The sequence below is a fragment of the Pituophis catenifer genome, unplaced genomic scaffold (genome assembly GCF_029215685.1).
Source record: "Pituophis catenifer annectens isolate HBS135680 unplaced genomic scaffold, rPitCat1.0.hap2 SCAF_8, whole genome shotgun sequence".
Classification (NCBI taxonomy): Eukaryota; Metazoa; Chordata; class Lepidosauria; order Squamata; family Colubridae; genus Pituophis; species Pituophis catenifer.
This window is the reverse complement of record NW_027256888.1, coordinates 23,278,186-23,295,017: the sequence shown is the minus strand read 5'-3', so window position 1 is coordinate 23,295,017 and position 16,832 is coordinate 23,278,186. Positions and strand designations below refer to the sequence as shown.

General features: G+C 42.6%; 1 protein-coding gene across 1 annotated transcript in view; it reads left to right on the top strand.

The window, feature by feature from the left end:
- SLC2A9 (solute carrier family 2 member 9) overlaps positions 1 to 16,832 on the top strand; it is a 101,735-nt gene that overhangs the window by 64,677 nt on the left and 20,226 nt on the right. Inside the window, exons 5-8 of the mRNA XM_070948180.1 lie at positions 3,301 to 3,446; positions 3,931 to 4,063; positions 9,494 to 9,681; positions 16,500 to 16,610. Coding sequence (XP_070804281.1) covers positions 3,301 to 3,446; positions 3,931 to 4,063; positions 9,494 to 9,681; positions 16,500 to 16,610 — 578 coding nt within the window. The remainder of the gene's footprint in view (positions 1 to 3,300; positions 3,447 to 3,930; positions 4,064 to 9,493; positions 9,682 to 16,499; positions 16,611 to 16,832) is intronic.

The following is a 16,832-nucleotide window of genomic DNA, read 5'->3' as shown; positions in this document are numbered from 1 at the left end:
TAGATATACAAGGATGTTTTGTGAACTATTTTAATTAGCTAACTGGTCTAAAAACAAATTTATTTTATGGAAACAAAAGCAGGAAAAAACAAATTACAACAGCCAGTTTATTAAAACAAATGTTAAAAATAAATGGGCTAAGAACTTTAAACATAACGTATGCTGAAATAGTGGGAAATATGTGGTTAAAGGGAATTAAATTTACATTATTATAATTTAGAAAAGATTTTTTTTAAATGATGTATTATTAGCATATGATTCCAGAAAAATTCTCTAGAATCTAATTTAATTTAATTTAATTTAATTTAATTTAATTTATATGCCGCCCCTCTCCGAAGACTCAGGGCGGCTCACAATACTTTTTAAAAAATCATTATAAAAAAAACATTGAAAAATTAAAAACATTAAAAACTCATTCACACCATTCATGGCCGGATCTTGCCAGATCACAAGAGCGAGATCAACGGCCCCAGGCCTGCCAGAAAAGCCAGGTCTTCACCGCTTTTCGGAAGGCCAATAGGGTGGGGATGGTCTGGACCTCAGGAGGTAACTGGTTCCAGAGAGCTGGGGCAGCCACAGAGAAGGCCCTCCCCCGCGGGCCCTCCAGCCGGCATTGTTTAGCTGACGGGACCCGGAGGAGACCAACTCTGTGGGATCTTACCGGTCGCTGGGAGCTATGCGGCAGAAGGCGGTCTCAAAGATAACCTGGCCCTGAGCCATGTAGGGCTTTAAAGGTAATAACCAACACCTTGAATTGTGACCGGAGACCAATAGGGAGCCTGTGCAGCTCGCAGAGAATTGGTGTAATGTGGGTGTAACTAGGTGCACCCACAACAGCTCACGCGGCTGTGTTCTGGTCCAACTGTAATCTCCGAACACTTTTCAAGGGTAGCCCCATGTAGAGCGCGTTGCAATAATCTAACCGTGAGGTGACAAGGGCATGAGTGACTGTGAGGAGAGCCTCCCGATCCAAGTAGGGTCGCAATTGGTGCACCAGGCGAACCTGTGCAAAGGTCCCCCTAGCCACAGCTGTCAGATGTTGCTCTAATCTTAGCTGTGAGTCTAGGAGGACACCCAAATTGCGAGCCCGTTCTGAGGGGGACAATTTCTCTCCGCCCCCCCAGAACCAAGGATGGACAATTGACATAGTCTTTAGGAGGCAATACCCACAGCCACTCGGTCTTGTCTGGGTTAAGTCTGAGCCTGTTGACTCCCAGCCTCCAGGCACTGGCACAAGAATCTAATAATTCTTCCAATTTATATTGCAAATATGGACAGAATGAAAGGTCATTTTATCATGCCTGGTAAAAAAAAAATCAGAATATTTGGATTCAAATACATATATTATGATACAAAAAAATTTGGAGATCAACATTCAACTGAAACCAGAATTTTTCTTGCTGAAATTGTAGTCAATTAGAAAAGAGCCATGAAAGATTATTTTTATATATAGAAGATTATTTTTATACTGCTTTGATTACTATTATGTGCACAAAAAATGGAAAGACTCTGAAATACCTACATTGGACGATTGGATGATGGAGATGACAGAATGAGCAAAGATAGAACAATTCGATTAGAGACTAATCTAGAGACTAATCACTAATTTGATTTATTGGTGGCTGGAAACCTCCTTGGAGGGAAAAGGCTAAAATATTTATCTAAAATCACTGTCAACAAGATCCAAACCATTTCTTTAGAATCTTTCTCCTCTTCTTTTTTTTTCCTTTTCTATTTCTTTTTCACTTATTTCTTTTCTTTATTGATGTTTAATTCAAAATTTGTGCTGTTTTTAATTCTGTTGAAAAACTTCAGTAAAAAATATTTTTAAAAAGTTTAAATATACATCAGTTTTTCTGTTGTATGGTAGTTCATTAATGGAAAATCAGAAGATACTTGAAATTTGAAACTGAATCTAGAATGACTGTCTTTGGAATATTGAATAGCTATTTTATATGTTCCCTGCTTTTGCATGATAATCCATAATTCATTCTTAAACAACATTGAAAAAAGTTCCAATTTGAACCTTAAACTAAACTATCCAGTTTAAAACTTTGCTCAAGATGGTTCAAGAATAAATAGAGATCTGTCTGTGGAGTCCTTGATGCTCTCTGAGCTTGGTTGTTTTGTTGCAGACATTTTTGCATTGAACTATCCACAATCTTCAAAGGAATAAAATTCAAAAGAGAACAAAAAAAAAAACCACAACATGCTACTTTTTCTCAATGTTTTCATCAGTAGAGGCAATGATGACAAATTAGAAACACAAGTCTATTGTAAAACTGCCCATACCAACCTTGCAAAGTAACAACCCAACCTTCCACAAGAGAAGCTATGTAAGAACACTATTTAATGAGCACAAACACACTGCAGCAGTTCTGAACATCAGAAAAAAGGAAACGATAATCAATACAACATCTTCTGACAAAATGGATACACACATGCAACTTTATCAAAAAGTGCCTGACCACTCAACCCAATATAGCACAACCAGCACAAGCTTTGAAAGCATAACACTGCCATACATCAAAAACATATCAGAAGGCACTAATAGACAATTACAACCACATGATATCATAGTACCACACAAACCAATCAAAGTCCTCCAAAGCAATCTAAGAAAACCAAAAAACCCAGCAACTTCAGAAGAAAAAACAGTCATCTACAATAGTGTAAGGACTGTAGCAGCCATTATGTAGGATAAACAAGATAAGAGGACTACCAATTAGTAGTCAGAATACATGAAAACTCCTTAATTTCACAATACATGGACAGACTTAACCATAATTTCAATTGGGAAACTGAGCATCCTAACCAAGCTGGAGAATTCCTGGAAGCCAGGCACTGACACAAAGCAGCCATCAACAGGAATATACTATTCAACATTTACATACTATTCAAAAGAGACAATCCAAAAGACCAAAACATTTCCTCACCCGCAACAACACCCAGATGAGCAGAGGTTAATACCAAGATTAACAGTAGACCAACAATCAAGAAATAAACAATACCCCAATCAAGGAACCACTCCCAACAACACTGACAGGATAAGCCACTAGCATATATAATGAGAGCAAACCTCACTCCCTCTAACAATGATGATGTTACCTAGTTTGGTAATGAAACATCTGCAAGAAAACAACCAAGGTCAAGAGCACCAAGAATCCCATAGTTTGACCCTGAGCTGCAAATATTCTCTTCCATAGGGCTGCAAATATTCTCTTCCATGTCTGCCTGCCTGCCTACAATTTTTCTTTTTTATTAAAAAAATGTTCTTTACCATTTTTTTCTTTTTCACAGGGGTATCTCTGAGTGTACTCCCAATGTATTTGAGTGAAATTTCTCCCAAGCAGATCCGTGGATCACTAGGACAAATTACAGCAATTTTCATCTGTATTGGTGTTTTCAGTGGACAGATTTTGGGGCTACCTGAGATATTTGGAAAGGTCTGTAATAATTCTGAATTGTTTATTCATTTTTGCACTCTGTGTAAATTGAGATTGAAAGCCCATTAATTATAAACAGATAAATGATATCCAGATATTCTTTACTATAATACCAAATAATAAGATTTATTTACAGTCTTGTGTAAATAAGTAGAAGCTGTACAACTTTTGTTCACTTTTGCTGGAGATTTTTTGATAAGACATGAGTTTTTAAAATTTTTAAAAACATCTTTTTACTGTCAATTTTTAAGAGAGAATATAAGGATAGAAACTACACTCATCTGCATTCCTAACTTTACACTTATTGGTGGTGTTGACATTCACAATTAAAATACTTATTGTTAGGTTACATAATTGGCATTCTCCTGCCTAAGTATAGAGCATCTGTTCTGTTACTGAACTGTGAATTTTGCCCATGTTTTTAGTATCACATTTTTACATGAAATGCAGCAACACCAATACTAATTTTCTTGACTAATTACAGGAGTTCCTGTGGCCTTATCTGTTTGCAATGATTATTGTTCCATCAACTCTCCAAATTGGAGTCCTGCCTTTTCTTCCAGAAAGTCCTCGCTTCCTCTTACTTGAAAAAAATGACACAAAAGCAGCAGAAAAAGGTACTGCCACATTCATATTTTATCTCAATTGATCCTATTGTTCATCTGGTTTAAAAGCAAAAATCATAAGCACAAATGCAATATTATTCTTCAGGAGCACTATATGCTGATATCTGGCCCGTAGGGTGGTTCTCCAGTCTTTTAGGTTTGATATCAATATCAACAACAAAACAGCAATGCCATGCTTAAAATTACTCTTGGTCTGCCTAAAGGAAAATGAGATGATCATTGAATTATAGGATTTTTGCACATTCTCTCCTGTTGGAAACAGTCCCTTATCTTTGTCTATGGAGATTCTCAGTCATCCAGATCATGGTTGTCCCAAAGGCGGAATGAGACATTTAGGCACGGACCCTTGGCCATGCCTCCTTTGCCTCCAGCCACCCACCTCAGCCCATTCACAGCCAGCTTTCCTCTTCTGCTGGCCATCCTCCTCCAACCATTCTCCACAGCCAGTGGGCTCCTGGCCCCCCATCCCTTGCCCTTTGGCCTGGCTCATTTGCTCAAATATTGTTTGATCCAGGCCTTTGGCTGCACAGAATAAATAGCCCCCAGCCAGTTGGATGGCAGGCAGAAGCAATGGTGCTGTGTGGTTAGTGTGGAATTGGCAATTGCAGGGACTGGGGGGGGGAGGGAGGGGAGCAGCGTGCAATGCAAGATTTTTTTTAAAGTGCTGCAGCTGCTCTGCAAGTTTTTCTTAAAGGGGAAAGTATTGAAAATAGTAAAGCTGCAGCACAAAAGCATCCCGCTATTGGGGTAGCGCAGATCTGTCACCAGGACCCAAGGGGCGGGGGAGTGGAGGGGAGAAGAATAACTGCCACTGTTGGTGGGGGCAGACAGTCAAAAGTGTGTTGGGGTAGACCAGGAAGGGAGGGAGGGGCACCTCTAGGGGATTTTGCAGAGACAGCTTGGCTTGTAACTCAGTCAGCTCCAACGAAAGGGGGGAGGCAAGGCCGGTGCGGCTTCTGGCATTATAACAGGCGGAAGGGGAAAAGAGCCTCCATATTCACACATACGCTGGTAGTATTCTGTGAACATTGCATTGGTTTAACACATTTAAGCACATATGCCCCTCCTGCACACAATTTCCATTCTTTGCTTGGAATGCAACTGGTTGCCCATCATCCCTAAGAGCTGCGCCTGGCTGACTCCTCCTCCTCTCAGCTCCACTTTACTCTTCCTGCTCTGCGCATGTGGGGGAGGGCAATCTAAATGAAAACTGGGAATCTTTACCATGACCCTCTACTTGCAGAAAAGTATCACTCCTCCCAACAACCTCTGGAAACCGGTTATGAACGAGTATAATTGAATTAAGTAAAAGATCTCCCTTCCCCTGTTTTTCTCCCCTCACCCCCATTTGCATTTTTAATCCTCTACAAGGCATTTGCCAAACCTCCCTTAGTCCAAAGACAACTGTGGAAAATAATTCAGAATTATAACTGTGTGGAAATGGTTCAGTGCCAGGGGGGTTTGCCCTGGTCAGCCACCATGGCAATTTGGGACAATAATAATTTTTCATCTCAGCTTCTCTTGTGTCCGCATTTCTTTTTCAGTGTTTCTCAGTCTTGGCACCTCTTAGATGTGTTGACAGGAAGGAAGGAAGGAAGGAAGGAAGGAAGGAAGGAAGGAAGGAAGGAAGGAAGGAAGGAAGGAAGGCTGAGAGGCTGGGTGTGGTGTCTGGTGGCAGGGATATCTGAGGTGCTGGGTGGGAGCTTGGGAGCAGCTGGATCTTTGCCATGGGGGCATTTACAAGAGATACAATTGCAGGGGGACTTCCAGTGGGTGGGGCCATTACTGTAGAGGCACTCGGGATTTCCTTTCCCAGAGAATCACTGCCTGGGATTCTGGGGAGAGGCAGCGATGGGCATGATGGTAAATACTCAGCTTCTCAACCCAGGATCCTGTTAGAGTTTGCAGCAATCCAACCAGCATGCAAGTAAATAATTCAGCAGGATTCATTTATATAAGAAACTTCTTTATATACAATACCCATGCAGCAGAAACCAGAACCAAAACTCAGAATCCAGAACTACAGAATCAATAATCACAGAAGCACTCATATATATACAGATTACTGAACCTAAGCCACGCCCAGGCTCTGAGCCATCTGGGTCACCAAGCAGTCTTCATTGGCTGACCTGTTACCATGTCTATTCCAATTCATGAACCCTTATACCAGTGTACAGATCCTCCCAGAACAGGAGAAGCAATGGGGCTCTAGACTTCCCCTCTCATTGAACCACTGCCTGGGATACTCACACTTCCTTAAGAACACACCATCCCACCTGTAAGCACACACCATTGAAGAAGTAAAAATGCAGAGCTCTCAGTGAAATGCAAATGGGGGAGAGGGGAGCTGCCACCTTATGTGCAAGCCCCGTCCCCATCGCCTGTTGGAAAGTAAGACAGTTTTCACCTGAGTGACATGATCAAAGGTTTCTGTCACTCCTCTCTTGGACTTTTGGGAAGGGTTTTTTTTTCCCTTGCCTGGAAGGAAATTGAACGAAAACAAGATGTGTTCTGGAAAACACAGATTTTCCAGAACACGTCTAACTGGTTTGCCGAACTCAGCAAAAAATTTGCTACTGGTTCTATTGAACTGGATCGAAATGACTGAATCCCACCACTGGGCCCATTAACAGTGGAGAATGGCCGGGGGAGGGCCAGTGGAGGAGGAAAGCTGGCTGTGAATGGGCAGAGGTGGGTGGCTGGAGGCGAAGGAGGCATGGCCAATGGTAGGAGCCTAAAGGTACTAGACCAGTGTTGGTGAACCTTTTCGGCACCGAGTGCCAAAATGGGAGCACATGCGTGCGTGCCAGAAACTGGAAGACCAGCTGCCTGATGTGCATGGTGTGCCGGGAAGACGGTCTTCTGATTTCCGGCATGCACATGCGCACCAGCCACCTGATCTTTCCGTTTCTGGTACGCATGTGCACACAAAGACCTACTGGCCGGTGCACATGTGCACACCAGAAACCGGAAGATCATCTTCCCAGTGCGTCTATGTGCACCAGGTGGCAGCTCTTTCAGTTTCCGGTGCTCCCGCGCATGTGAAGACCAGCTGGCTGGTGCGCTAGAACCTAGAAGAGCAACGGGTGACGGCTCGTGTGCCCGGAGAGATGGCTCTGCGTGCCATTTCTGGCATGCGTGCCATAGGTTCGCCTTCATGGTCCTAGACGGACCCAAAGGTATTTAGACTCTTTCCATTCCCTACCATCCAGTTAGAGTTAAAGAAACTTCTTGGATGAGAAACAAAACATATTCAAAGAAAAACCAGAAAGTCCAGTTGCCTCTTGAAAAAAGCACCTTTTGGAGTCCCTTATCTTGTAAAGTCTAAAGTCAGAGCTAGAATGACTCAAAATAACACAACACACAGCTATTAATGTCTAAACTGTTGGCAACAAAAGTGAGTACACCCCTAAGTGATAATGTCCAAATGGGACCCAAAGTGTCAATATTTTGTGTGGCCACCATTATTTTCCAGCACCACCTTAACCCTCGGGCATAGAGTTCACCAGAGATTCACAGGTTGCCACTGGGATCCTCTTCCACTCCTCCATGACGATGTCACAGAGCTGGTGGATTTTAAAGACCTTGCGCACCTCCACCTTCTGTTTCAGGATGCCCCACAGATGCTCAATAGGGTTTAGGTCTGGAGACATGCTTGGCCAGTCCACCACCTTTACCCTCAGTTTCTTTAGCAAGGCAGTGGTCATTTTGGAGGTGTGTTTGGGGTCGTTATCATGTTAGAATACTGCCACCCCCGGTCGCTGAAGGAAGGGGATCATGCTCTGCTTCAGTATGTCACAGTACATGTTGGCATTCATGGTTCCCTCAATGAAGTGTAGCTCCCCAGTACCGGCAGCATTCATGCAGCGTCAGACCATGACATTCCCACCACCATGCTTGACTATAGGCAAGGCACACTTGTCTTTGTACTCCTTACCTGATTGCCGCCACATATGCTTGATACCATTTGAACCAAATAAGTTTATCTTAGTCTCATCAGACCACAGCACGTGGGTCCAGGAATCCATGTCCTAAGTCTGCTTGTCTGCCGCAAACTGTTTGCGGGCTTTCTTGTGCATCATCTTTAGAAGAGGCTTCCTTCTGGGACGACAGCCCTGCAGACCAATTTGATGCAGCATGCGGCATATGGTCTGAGCACTGACAGGCTGACACCCCCCCCCCCACCCCTTCAGCCTCTGCAACAATTCTGGCAGCACTCATACGTATATTTCCCAAAGCCAACCTCTGGATATGACGCTGAGCACCAGCACTCAACTTCTTTGGTCGACCATGGCGAGGCCTGTTCTGAGTGGAACCTGTCCTGTTAAACCATGTATGGTCTTGGCCACTGTGCTGCAGCTCAGTTTCAGGGTCTTGGCAATCTTCTTATAGCCTAAGCCATCTTTATGTGGAGCAACAATTCGTTTTTTCAGATCCTCAGAGAGTTCATTGCCATGTTGAACTTCCAGTGACCAGTATGAGAGAGAGCGATAACACCAAATTTAACACCCCTGCTCCCCCTTCGCACTTGAGACCTTGTAACACTAACGTGTCACAAGACACCAGAGAGGGAAAACGGCTACTTGGGCGCCATTTGGACATTATCACTTAGGTGTGTACTCACTTTTGTTGCCAGCAGTTTAGACAGTAATGGCTGTGTGTTGTGTCATTTTGAGGGGTCATCACATTTACACTGTTATACAAGCTGTATACTCACTACTGTACATTGTAGCCAAGTGTCATTTCTTCAGTGTTGTCACATGAAAAGATATACTTCAATATTTGCAAAATGTGAGGTACTCACATCTGTGACATACTGTAAATCCAAGTTAGAAGTAAATGTCTTTAACTTAATTCCAGGAGAAGTAAATATAAGATTGCAGTTTAGATTTCATTGTGCTTCTAAATTTCTACTTACAAGAGACCATATTAGTTATTGTATTACCTGATTTTGCCAACAAATAAAGATATAAAATCATGTTATATTGTTGCATAATAATGAAAAAAGATGTGAATGAGATGTGTACAGTTACAAATATTTAGAAATATATTGGAAATAAGATATGTAACATAATAGTTACAATAGGCTGTTATTTTAAATGCATGAACAAAAGCAGCAGATTTAGAATTTACAAAATTGCAATATGTTGGCCCTGAAATGAAACTTGTAAATATTTGTGGAATTATTATTGAATAATGTGGAATCACTATTTGCTATTTATTTGAGTAAACCCAAACATTACTGATGAAGCTGACATATTTTGCTAAAGGGTCTGTTTTTGAAAGATAAAAAGATAAATATTTGGTGTAAATTACAATTTGATGTGTAAAATGTGTAATTGATGTACAATTTGGTGTAAAGTACAGTTTCATGTGAATAATACTAATTGTGTATAAATTGTATGAATTGTGGGCCTGCAGCATTTCAGAAGTTCCTTGGAAAATCTGACGTGTCACATGAAATAGAAGAAGTTCTGGAAGAGAGTCGAGTACAGAGAAATACTCAAGTAGCATCTGTATTTCAACTTTTGTGTGACAACACTAAGCGGTGGCAGATTCTCACTGTAGTTGTAACCATGGCTTGCTATCAACTTTGTGGCCTTAATGCTGTAAGTCATTATATAAAATATATATTTAATTATTGCTTTCACAGTAATTTATAATAGTGCTCCCTCAACATCAAAATCTGGGAGATATGTTGGCCAAGAGATATATGACCTGTCCCTTCCTGCTTTTACTCCAGCTCTAAACCAGTGGTGGGTTGCCCCTGGTTCGCACCGGTTCTATAGAACTAGTAGTAAAACCAGCGCGAGGCTCCGCCCACTGACCCTGACATCATCAAAATGCTTCTGCGCATGTGCAGAAGCTTCTGCGCATGTGCAGAAGAGAGCGTGAGCGAGCAAACGAGAGAGCGCACACGGCCCCGTTGTGAACCGGTAGTAAAGGTAGTAAAGGTAAGTAGAACCCACTTCTGCTCTAAACTACTGAACATACAATTGTCACTTGTTTCTGTTTGTGTTTTTCCTCTTTCCCCTCCCCTTCTTGAAAATATATGAACTGCAAATCTGCAATTAACAGAATAACAGAGTTGGATAGGACCTTGGATGTCTTCCAGTGCAACCCCCTGCTCAAGCAGGAAACTCTACAGCATTTCAGACAAATGGTTATCCAATCTCTTCTTACCATACTTTTCGGAGTATAAAATGCACTTCCCCCCCCCCCCAAAAAAAGGTGGAAATGTTGGTGTGTCTTATACACCGAATACAGCCATTTTTCAGAAGCCCTGAAGCCCTGCCTGAAGCCCTGCCCCGCCCTGCCCGTTTTTTGCAAAAACAGGGTGTGCAGAGGGTTTGGGAGGCCTGCAGAGTACTTCTGGGGGTTGGGGAGGGACAAAACGCCCCCACTTTTGTGAAAAATGGGCCTGTTTTTCACAAAAACGGGGGCGCTTTCGCCCTCCCCCAGGAGCACTCTGCAGGCCACCCAAACCCTCCACACACCCCATTTTTCACAAAAATGGGCCCGTTTTTTTGCCCATTTTTTTTCCTCACAAAAATGGGTGAAAAACAGGTCTGTTTTTGCGAATAACAGGGCACGCAGAGGGTTTGGGAAGCCTCCAGAGTGCTCCTGGAGGCTGATGAGGGCAAAAACCTTTTTTTTTCTTACTTTCTTACTACTTCAAAATCTTGGTGCATCTTATAGTCCAAAAAAATATGGTAAATACCTTGTGTTGGAGCACCCACAACTTCTGGAGGCAAGGCATTCTACTGATTAATTGTACTAACCGTCAGGAAATTTCTCTTTAATTCTAGGTTAGTTCTCTCCTTGATTAGTTTCCATTGCTTCTTCTCCTGCTATCAGATGCTTTGGAAGATAGGTTGACCCCCTCTTCTTTGTGGCAGGACCTTGGATATTGGAATTCTATCATATCACTCCTAGTCCTTCTTTTCATTAAACTAAACTAGACCAAATTCCTGCAACCATTCTTCATGCGTTTTATTCTCCAATCCCCTAATCATCTTTGTTCCTCTTCTCTGCATCCTTTCTAGAGTCTCAACAGAAACGGGATGTAATATTCTAAGTGTGGTCTTACCAAGGCATTAGAAACACTTTACATGATCTTGATTCTTTCCCTCTTAAGGCAGACTAGGATTGTGTTGACTTTTTTGGTAGCTGCAGCACACTGCTGGCTGATGCTTAAGTGATTGGCCACTAGGATTCCCAAAATCCCTCTCACAGTTACTACTATTGAGCCAGATACCACCTGTTCTATATCTGTACACTTGTAAAACCTTCCTTTTCTCTACATTGAATTTCATTTTGTTAGATAGGGGCTAGTGTTTAAGTCGATCAAACTCCTGTATCTTGAACCTATCTTTTGGAGTATTGGCTAGTCCTGCCAGCTTGGTGTCGTCTGCAAATTTGATGAGTTTCCCTTCTGTCTTCTAGTCTAAATCATAGAATAGAATAGAATAGAATAGAATAGAATAGAATAGAATAGAATAGAATAGAATAGAATAGAATAGAATAGAATAGAATAGAATAGAATAGAATTCTTTATTGGCCAAGTGTGATTGGACACACAAGGAATTTGTCTTGGTGCATATTCTCTCAGTGTACATAAAAGAAAAGATACATTTGTCAAGAATCATAAGGTACAACACTTAATGATAGTCATAGGGAAATATATAATAGTCATAGGGAAAAATATAAATCTTAAGGATACCAGCAACAAGATTATGGTCATACAGTCATAAGTGGGAGGAGATGGGTGATAGGAACGATGAGAAGATTAATAGTAATGCAGACTTGGTAACTAGTTTGACAGTGTTGAGGGAATTATTTGTTTAGCAGAGTGATGGCGTGAAAAAACTGTTCTTGCGTCTAGTTGTTCTGGTGTGCAGTGCTCTATAGCATCGTTTTGAGGGTAGGAGTTGAAACAGTTTATGTCCAGGATGCAAGGGATCTGTAAATATTTTCACAGCCCTCTTTTTGACTCTTGCAGTATACAGGTCCTCAGTGGAAGGCAGGTTGGTAGTAATTGTTGTTTCTGCAGTTCTAATTATCCTCTGAAGTCTGTGTCTGTCTTGTTGGGTTGCAGAACCAAACCAGACAGTTATAGAGATGCAGATGACAGACTCAGTAATTCCTCTGTAGAACTGGATCAGCAGCTCCTTGGGCAGTTTGAGCTTTCTGAGTTGGTGCAGAAAGAACATTCTTTGTTGTGCTTTTTTGATGATGTTTTTGATGTTGGGTGTCCCCTTTAGGTCGTGAGATATGGTAGAACCTAGAAATGTGAAGGTCTCTACTGTTGAAACTGTGTTGTCTAGTATTGTAAGTGGTGGTAGTATGGGAGGGTTTCTCCTAAAGTTTACCACCATTTCTACGGTTTTGAGAGTGTTCAGTTCCAGATTGTTCCGGTCGGACCACAAGGCTAGTTGTTCAACCTCCTATCTGTATGCAGATTCATCATTGTCTTGAATGAGACCGATCACTGTTGTGTCATCTGTGAACTTTAGTAGTTTAACAGATGGATCATTTGAGATTCAGTCATTGGTATATAGAGAGAAGAGAAGTGGAGAGAGCACACAGCCTTGTGGGGCCCTTGTGCTAATTGTACAGGTATCTGATGTGATTCTGCTTAGCTTCACCTGCTGTTAGGAAGATATTGAACAATACTAGGCCTTAACATCACCCCCCACTCCCTTCTCTGCAGGGAGGCTAGGCCAGTGTTGAAATCCAATTTTTTTTAATGCAGGTTCTGTGGACGTAGCTTGGTGGGCATGGTGGGGGAAGGATTCTGCAAAATCTCCATTCCCACCCCATTCCAGGGGAAGAATGCTGCAAAATCCCCATTCCCTCCCCACTCCTGGGGGAAGGATATTGCAAAATCTCCATTCCCACCCCACTCTGGGACCAGCCAGAGGTATTTGCCGGTTTTCCGAACTACTCAAAATTTCCACTACTGGTTCTCCAGAACCTGTCAGAACCTGCTGGATTTCACCCCCGAGCTAGGCCTATCTGTATGGTTCATCCCTAGTGACTGATGGACCCAATTGGGTTTCAGAGGGAACTGAGGGCTATCCTAGGGGCTCGACTTCATGGCCCTGTCGAAGCCTTGGTTATGGCCTGAAACCGACAGGCCACCAGGGCTTTGGACAGAGGTCGCTTCTATGCGACCTCTCTTCACCCATCATTCCTGACTCTTCCTGTGGTTCATGGAGGAGGTGTGGGTTTTGAAAAGGGTTAAGAGATGCCTAGAGCATTGTTGGAGGATAATGAAGGATGATGCCGACCAGACACAACTTAGAGTCACTATCCAGGCCTATCTTGTGGCAGCAAGAATGTCAAAAGAGCATTATTTCTCTGTTCCTATTATGTCCACATAGTGTCGCTCAGTGGCCCTGTTCCAGATTATGCAATCCCTCCTGGGATGGGAGGACTCATGTGATCATCTTCAGAGCCATGCAGAGAAATTTGTTCAACACCTGATGGACAAAGTCATTTGGATTCATTCTCAGTTTGAGACCCATGTGAGGCAGATCCTTATGAGATGCCAGGGGAGGGATCTTGCCCAATGATCTGGGTACAGTTTTATTCTGTTGATCATGATGAAGTGGACAGGATCCTCGATGCTGTCAGTGATAACACCTGCCAGTTAGATCCTTGTCTCTCCTGGATGGTGAAAGCCTCCAGGACACTGATTAGCAGTTGGGTTCAAGCATTGATTAATATATTACTTCAGGAGGGGACATTTCCTGGACCTTTTAAGGAGGCCCTGTTTCGTCCCCTCCTCAAAAAGCCATTGCTTGATCCAATCTGCCTGGACAACTTCTGTCCAGTTTCCAATCTTCCCTTTTTAGGGAATATTGTGGAAAAGGTAGTGGTCTGGCAGCTTCACAGGATCCTGGATGAAGTGAATTATCTGTACCCCTTTCTGTTAGGATTCAGTTACAGTTATAGGATAGAAACAGCATTGGTCTCATTTGTTGATGGCTTCTAACAAGAGCAGGATGGGGGTAGTGCAACCATCCTTGTTCTCCTTGACCTCTCAGCAGCTTTGATACCATCAACCATAGTATCCTTTTGGGCCGGCTATGGGGTCTGGGGTTGGGTGGCACAGTTTTGTGCTGGTTTGGCTCCTTTCTTCAAGGCTGGTCCCAACCGGTGTTAATAAGGAGTGAAAGGTCCAGCCCTCACTCTACACTCTCCTCTCCTCTTTAACATCTACATGAAGTCACTGGGTGAGATCATCCCTCACCACCACCACTTAGCTCTATATCTCCATCCCGATTACCCAGTGATGCTACGGCTGCCCTCTCATGATGCCTGGAGGCTGTGGGGGCCTGGACAACAGGCTTCTGCTGAACCCGGTAAGACTGAGTGACTATGGGTGCATGGAGCTCCAAGATCTGGGACTAACTTATTTCTGGTTGCACTATCCCAGATAGATCTGGTCTACAATTTGGGGGTTCTACTAGACTTGCAACTCCTGCTCGAAAAACCGGTGGCAGTCACGGCCAGGAGACCCTTTGCCCGTCTTCATTTTGTGTGGCAGTTTTGGCCTTTCATAGATCAGGAGTCCCTCCGCTCAGTCACTCAAGCCCTAGTCATCTCATGTTTGGACTATTCCAATGTGCTCTATATGGGGCTATCCTTGAAGAGCATTCAGAAGCTACAACTGGTGCAGAGTACATCAGTGCGAGCTGCACTGGTTGCCAGTCTGGTTCTGGATGCAATTCAAAGTGCTGATCATCACCTTTAAAGCCCTGCATGGCATGGGTCCAGGCTACTTGAGGAACTGTCTCACCCTGATGGGATTGGCCTGCATCACCCACACCAGCAGAGGGGGGAATCTGTGGATCCCATCAACCAAGGAATGTTGGCTAGTGGGCTCCAGTAGAAGAGCCTTCTGTACCATGGCTCCTGCCCTCTGGAACATCTTACCCCCTGAGATGAGATTGGCTCCCACTCTCCTGAGGTTTCAAAAGAGCCTCAAGATTTAGCTTTGCCAGATGGCTTGGAAACCCAATGGGGAAGCTTCATATTGGAGGTGGTTGATTAATTAAAACCTAACAGCAATAGCACTTAGACTTATATACCACTTCATAGTGCTTTACAGCCTTCTCTAAACGTTTTACCGAGTCAGCATATTGCCCCCAACAATCTGGGTCCTCATTTTACCACCTTTGGAGGGATGAAAGGCTGAGTCAACCTTGAGCCAGTCAGAATTGAACTCCTGGCAGTCAGCAGTGAGTTAGCCTGCAATACTGCATTCTAACTATTGCGCCACCACTTCTCATCAGACTTCCCCACCCTTTGTGATCCGGCTACCACCTTTCCCATCTGGGTTTAATGGTTTATAATTGTCAATGATTTTATCTGCTGTGTGCTATGACTTGATTTCAATATCTTTCTGCTTTAATGTTTAATGCTGTAAGCTGCCTAGAGTCATTGGATATGAGATAGGCAGCAAATAAATTTCCTAAACAAACAAATAGCCATTCAAAAGATTTGCTTCATAAACTGGGACCATGAGCACAGGGCAATTCAAAGTAGTTGTACTTTTAATATGATTCCTTAAAGCAGCAGTGCCTTTTTTCAGGTTCATGCAGAAAACTACAAAGAGACACCAGCTACTTTAAAGTGGTGCTGGGCTCATGCTTCCCTCAGTTCCAAAATATTTTCTTCAAATTGTTTTTGACGCCCTTCCCTTCTTCCTTCCCCTTCCCTTCCACTCCCTTCCCTAGTAAATTCTCAGTCCCCTTTCCCTGGGAAAGTAAATCTCCAGTTAGGGCTTGTGGCAAATGCAGTCCAACCATCACTGGCAAAAGTGAATGAAATGAATGAATGAAATTGACTGAAATCCAGAAAGGGGTTTCTTAAGCAGTTTAATTTTTGTCCTGGCGTCAAGGAGCTGAAAGCTGAGGTACAGAAAAACCTTACAACTTAGCCTACGTTATCTTTTTTTCTCTTTGTTGTTTGGTTGTTGGTTGTTCAGCTAAATGAAAATAAGGGTAATGGACTCTTTCCTCACATCCCACAAAAATGTCCTTTATCATGTATAAGAAGAGAATTCACCACTCTATTCTGATCCTTTTTTCTCTTTTTTGGGGTGGGAAAACATTAATGTGTTGACACTGGAAAATGGACAAAAACAAAAACTCAAGCTTTGAGTGAATAGTATTGTTTCTATTCATTTTGGTGCTGTTTTGAAGCAACCTGATAAATATTTCACATTGTCTTCAATAATATACCCAGAGACAAATGTTTTCAACATTGTGATGTCCATAGGCTTGGCATCTGGAGGTTATGGAGAACTATTTTGACAATTTCCAGACCATCATTAAATGTATGTATATATGTAGAACTTAGAATTTGATAGGGCCAAATTATTTTTTTGAAACATAGTAACTGGCTTCTATTCCAGATTTGGTTCTACACAAATGACATTTTCAAAGGAGCTGGCCTAAATCCTGAAATGATACCATATGTTACCTTAAGCACAGGAGCTGTGGAGATCTTGGCTGCTCTTTTCTCAGTAAGTATGTAGTGGATTGGAAAACCTATAGAAATGTATAAGGAGTATATAATTTAGAATGAAATCTTTTTCAGTTTCCATCTTAGTTTTGAACTGGCAATAAGGAAATAAAAGGACTGAATCTTATAAAAATCTTCACTAGAAACCAGGAGCCTGTGAGTTCTGATCCTGCCTTAGGCTTAAAAACTGCCTGGGTGACTTTGGACCAGTCACGCTCTCTCA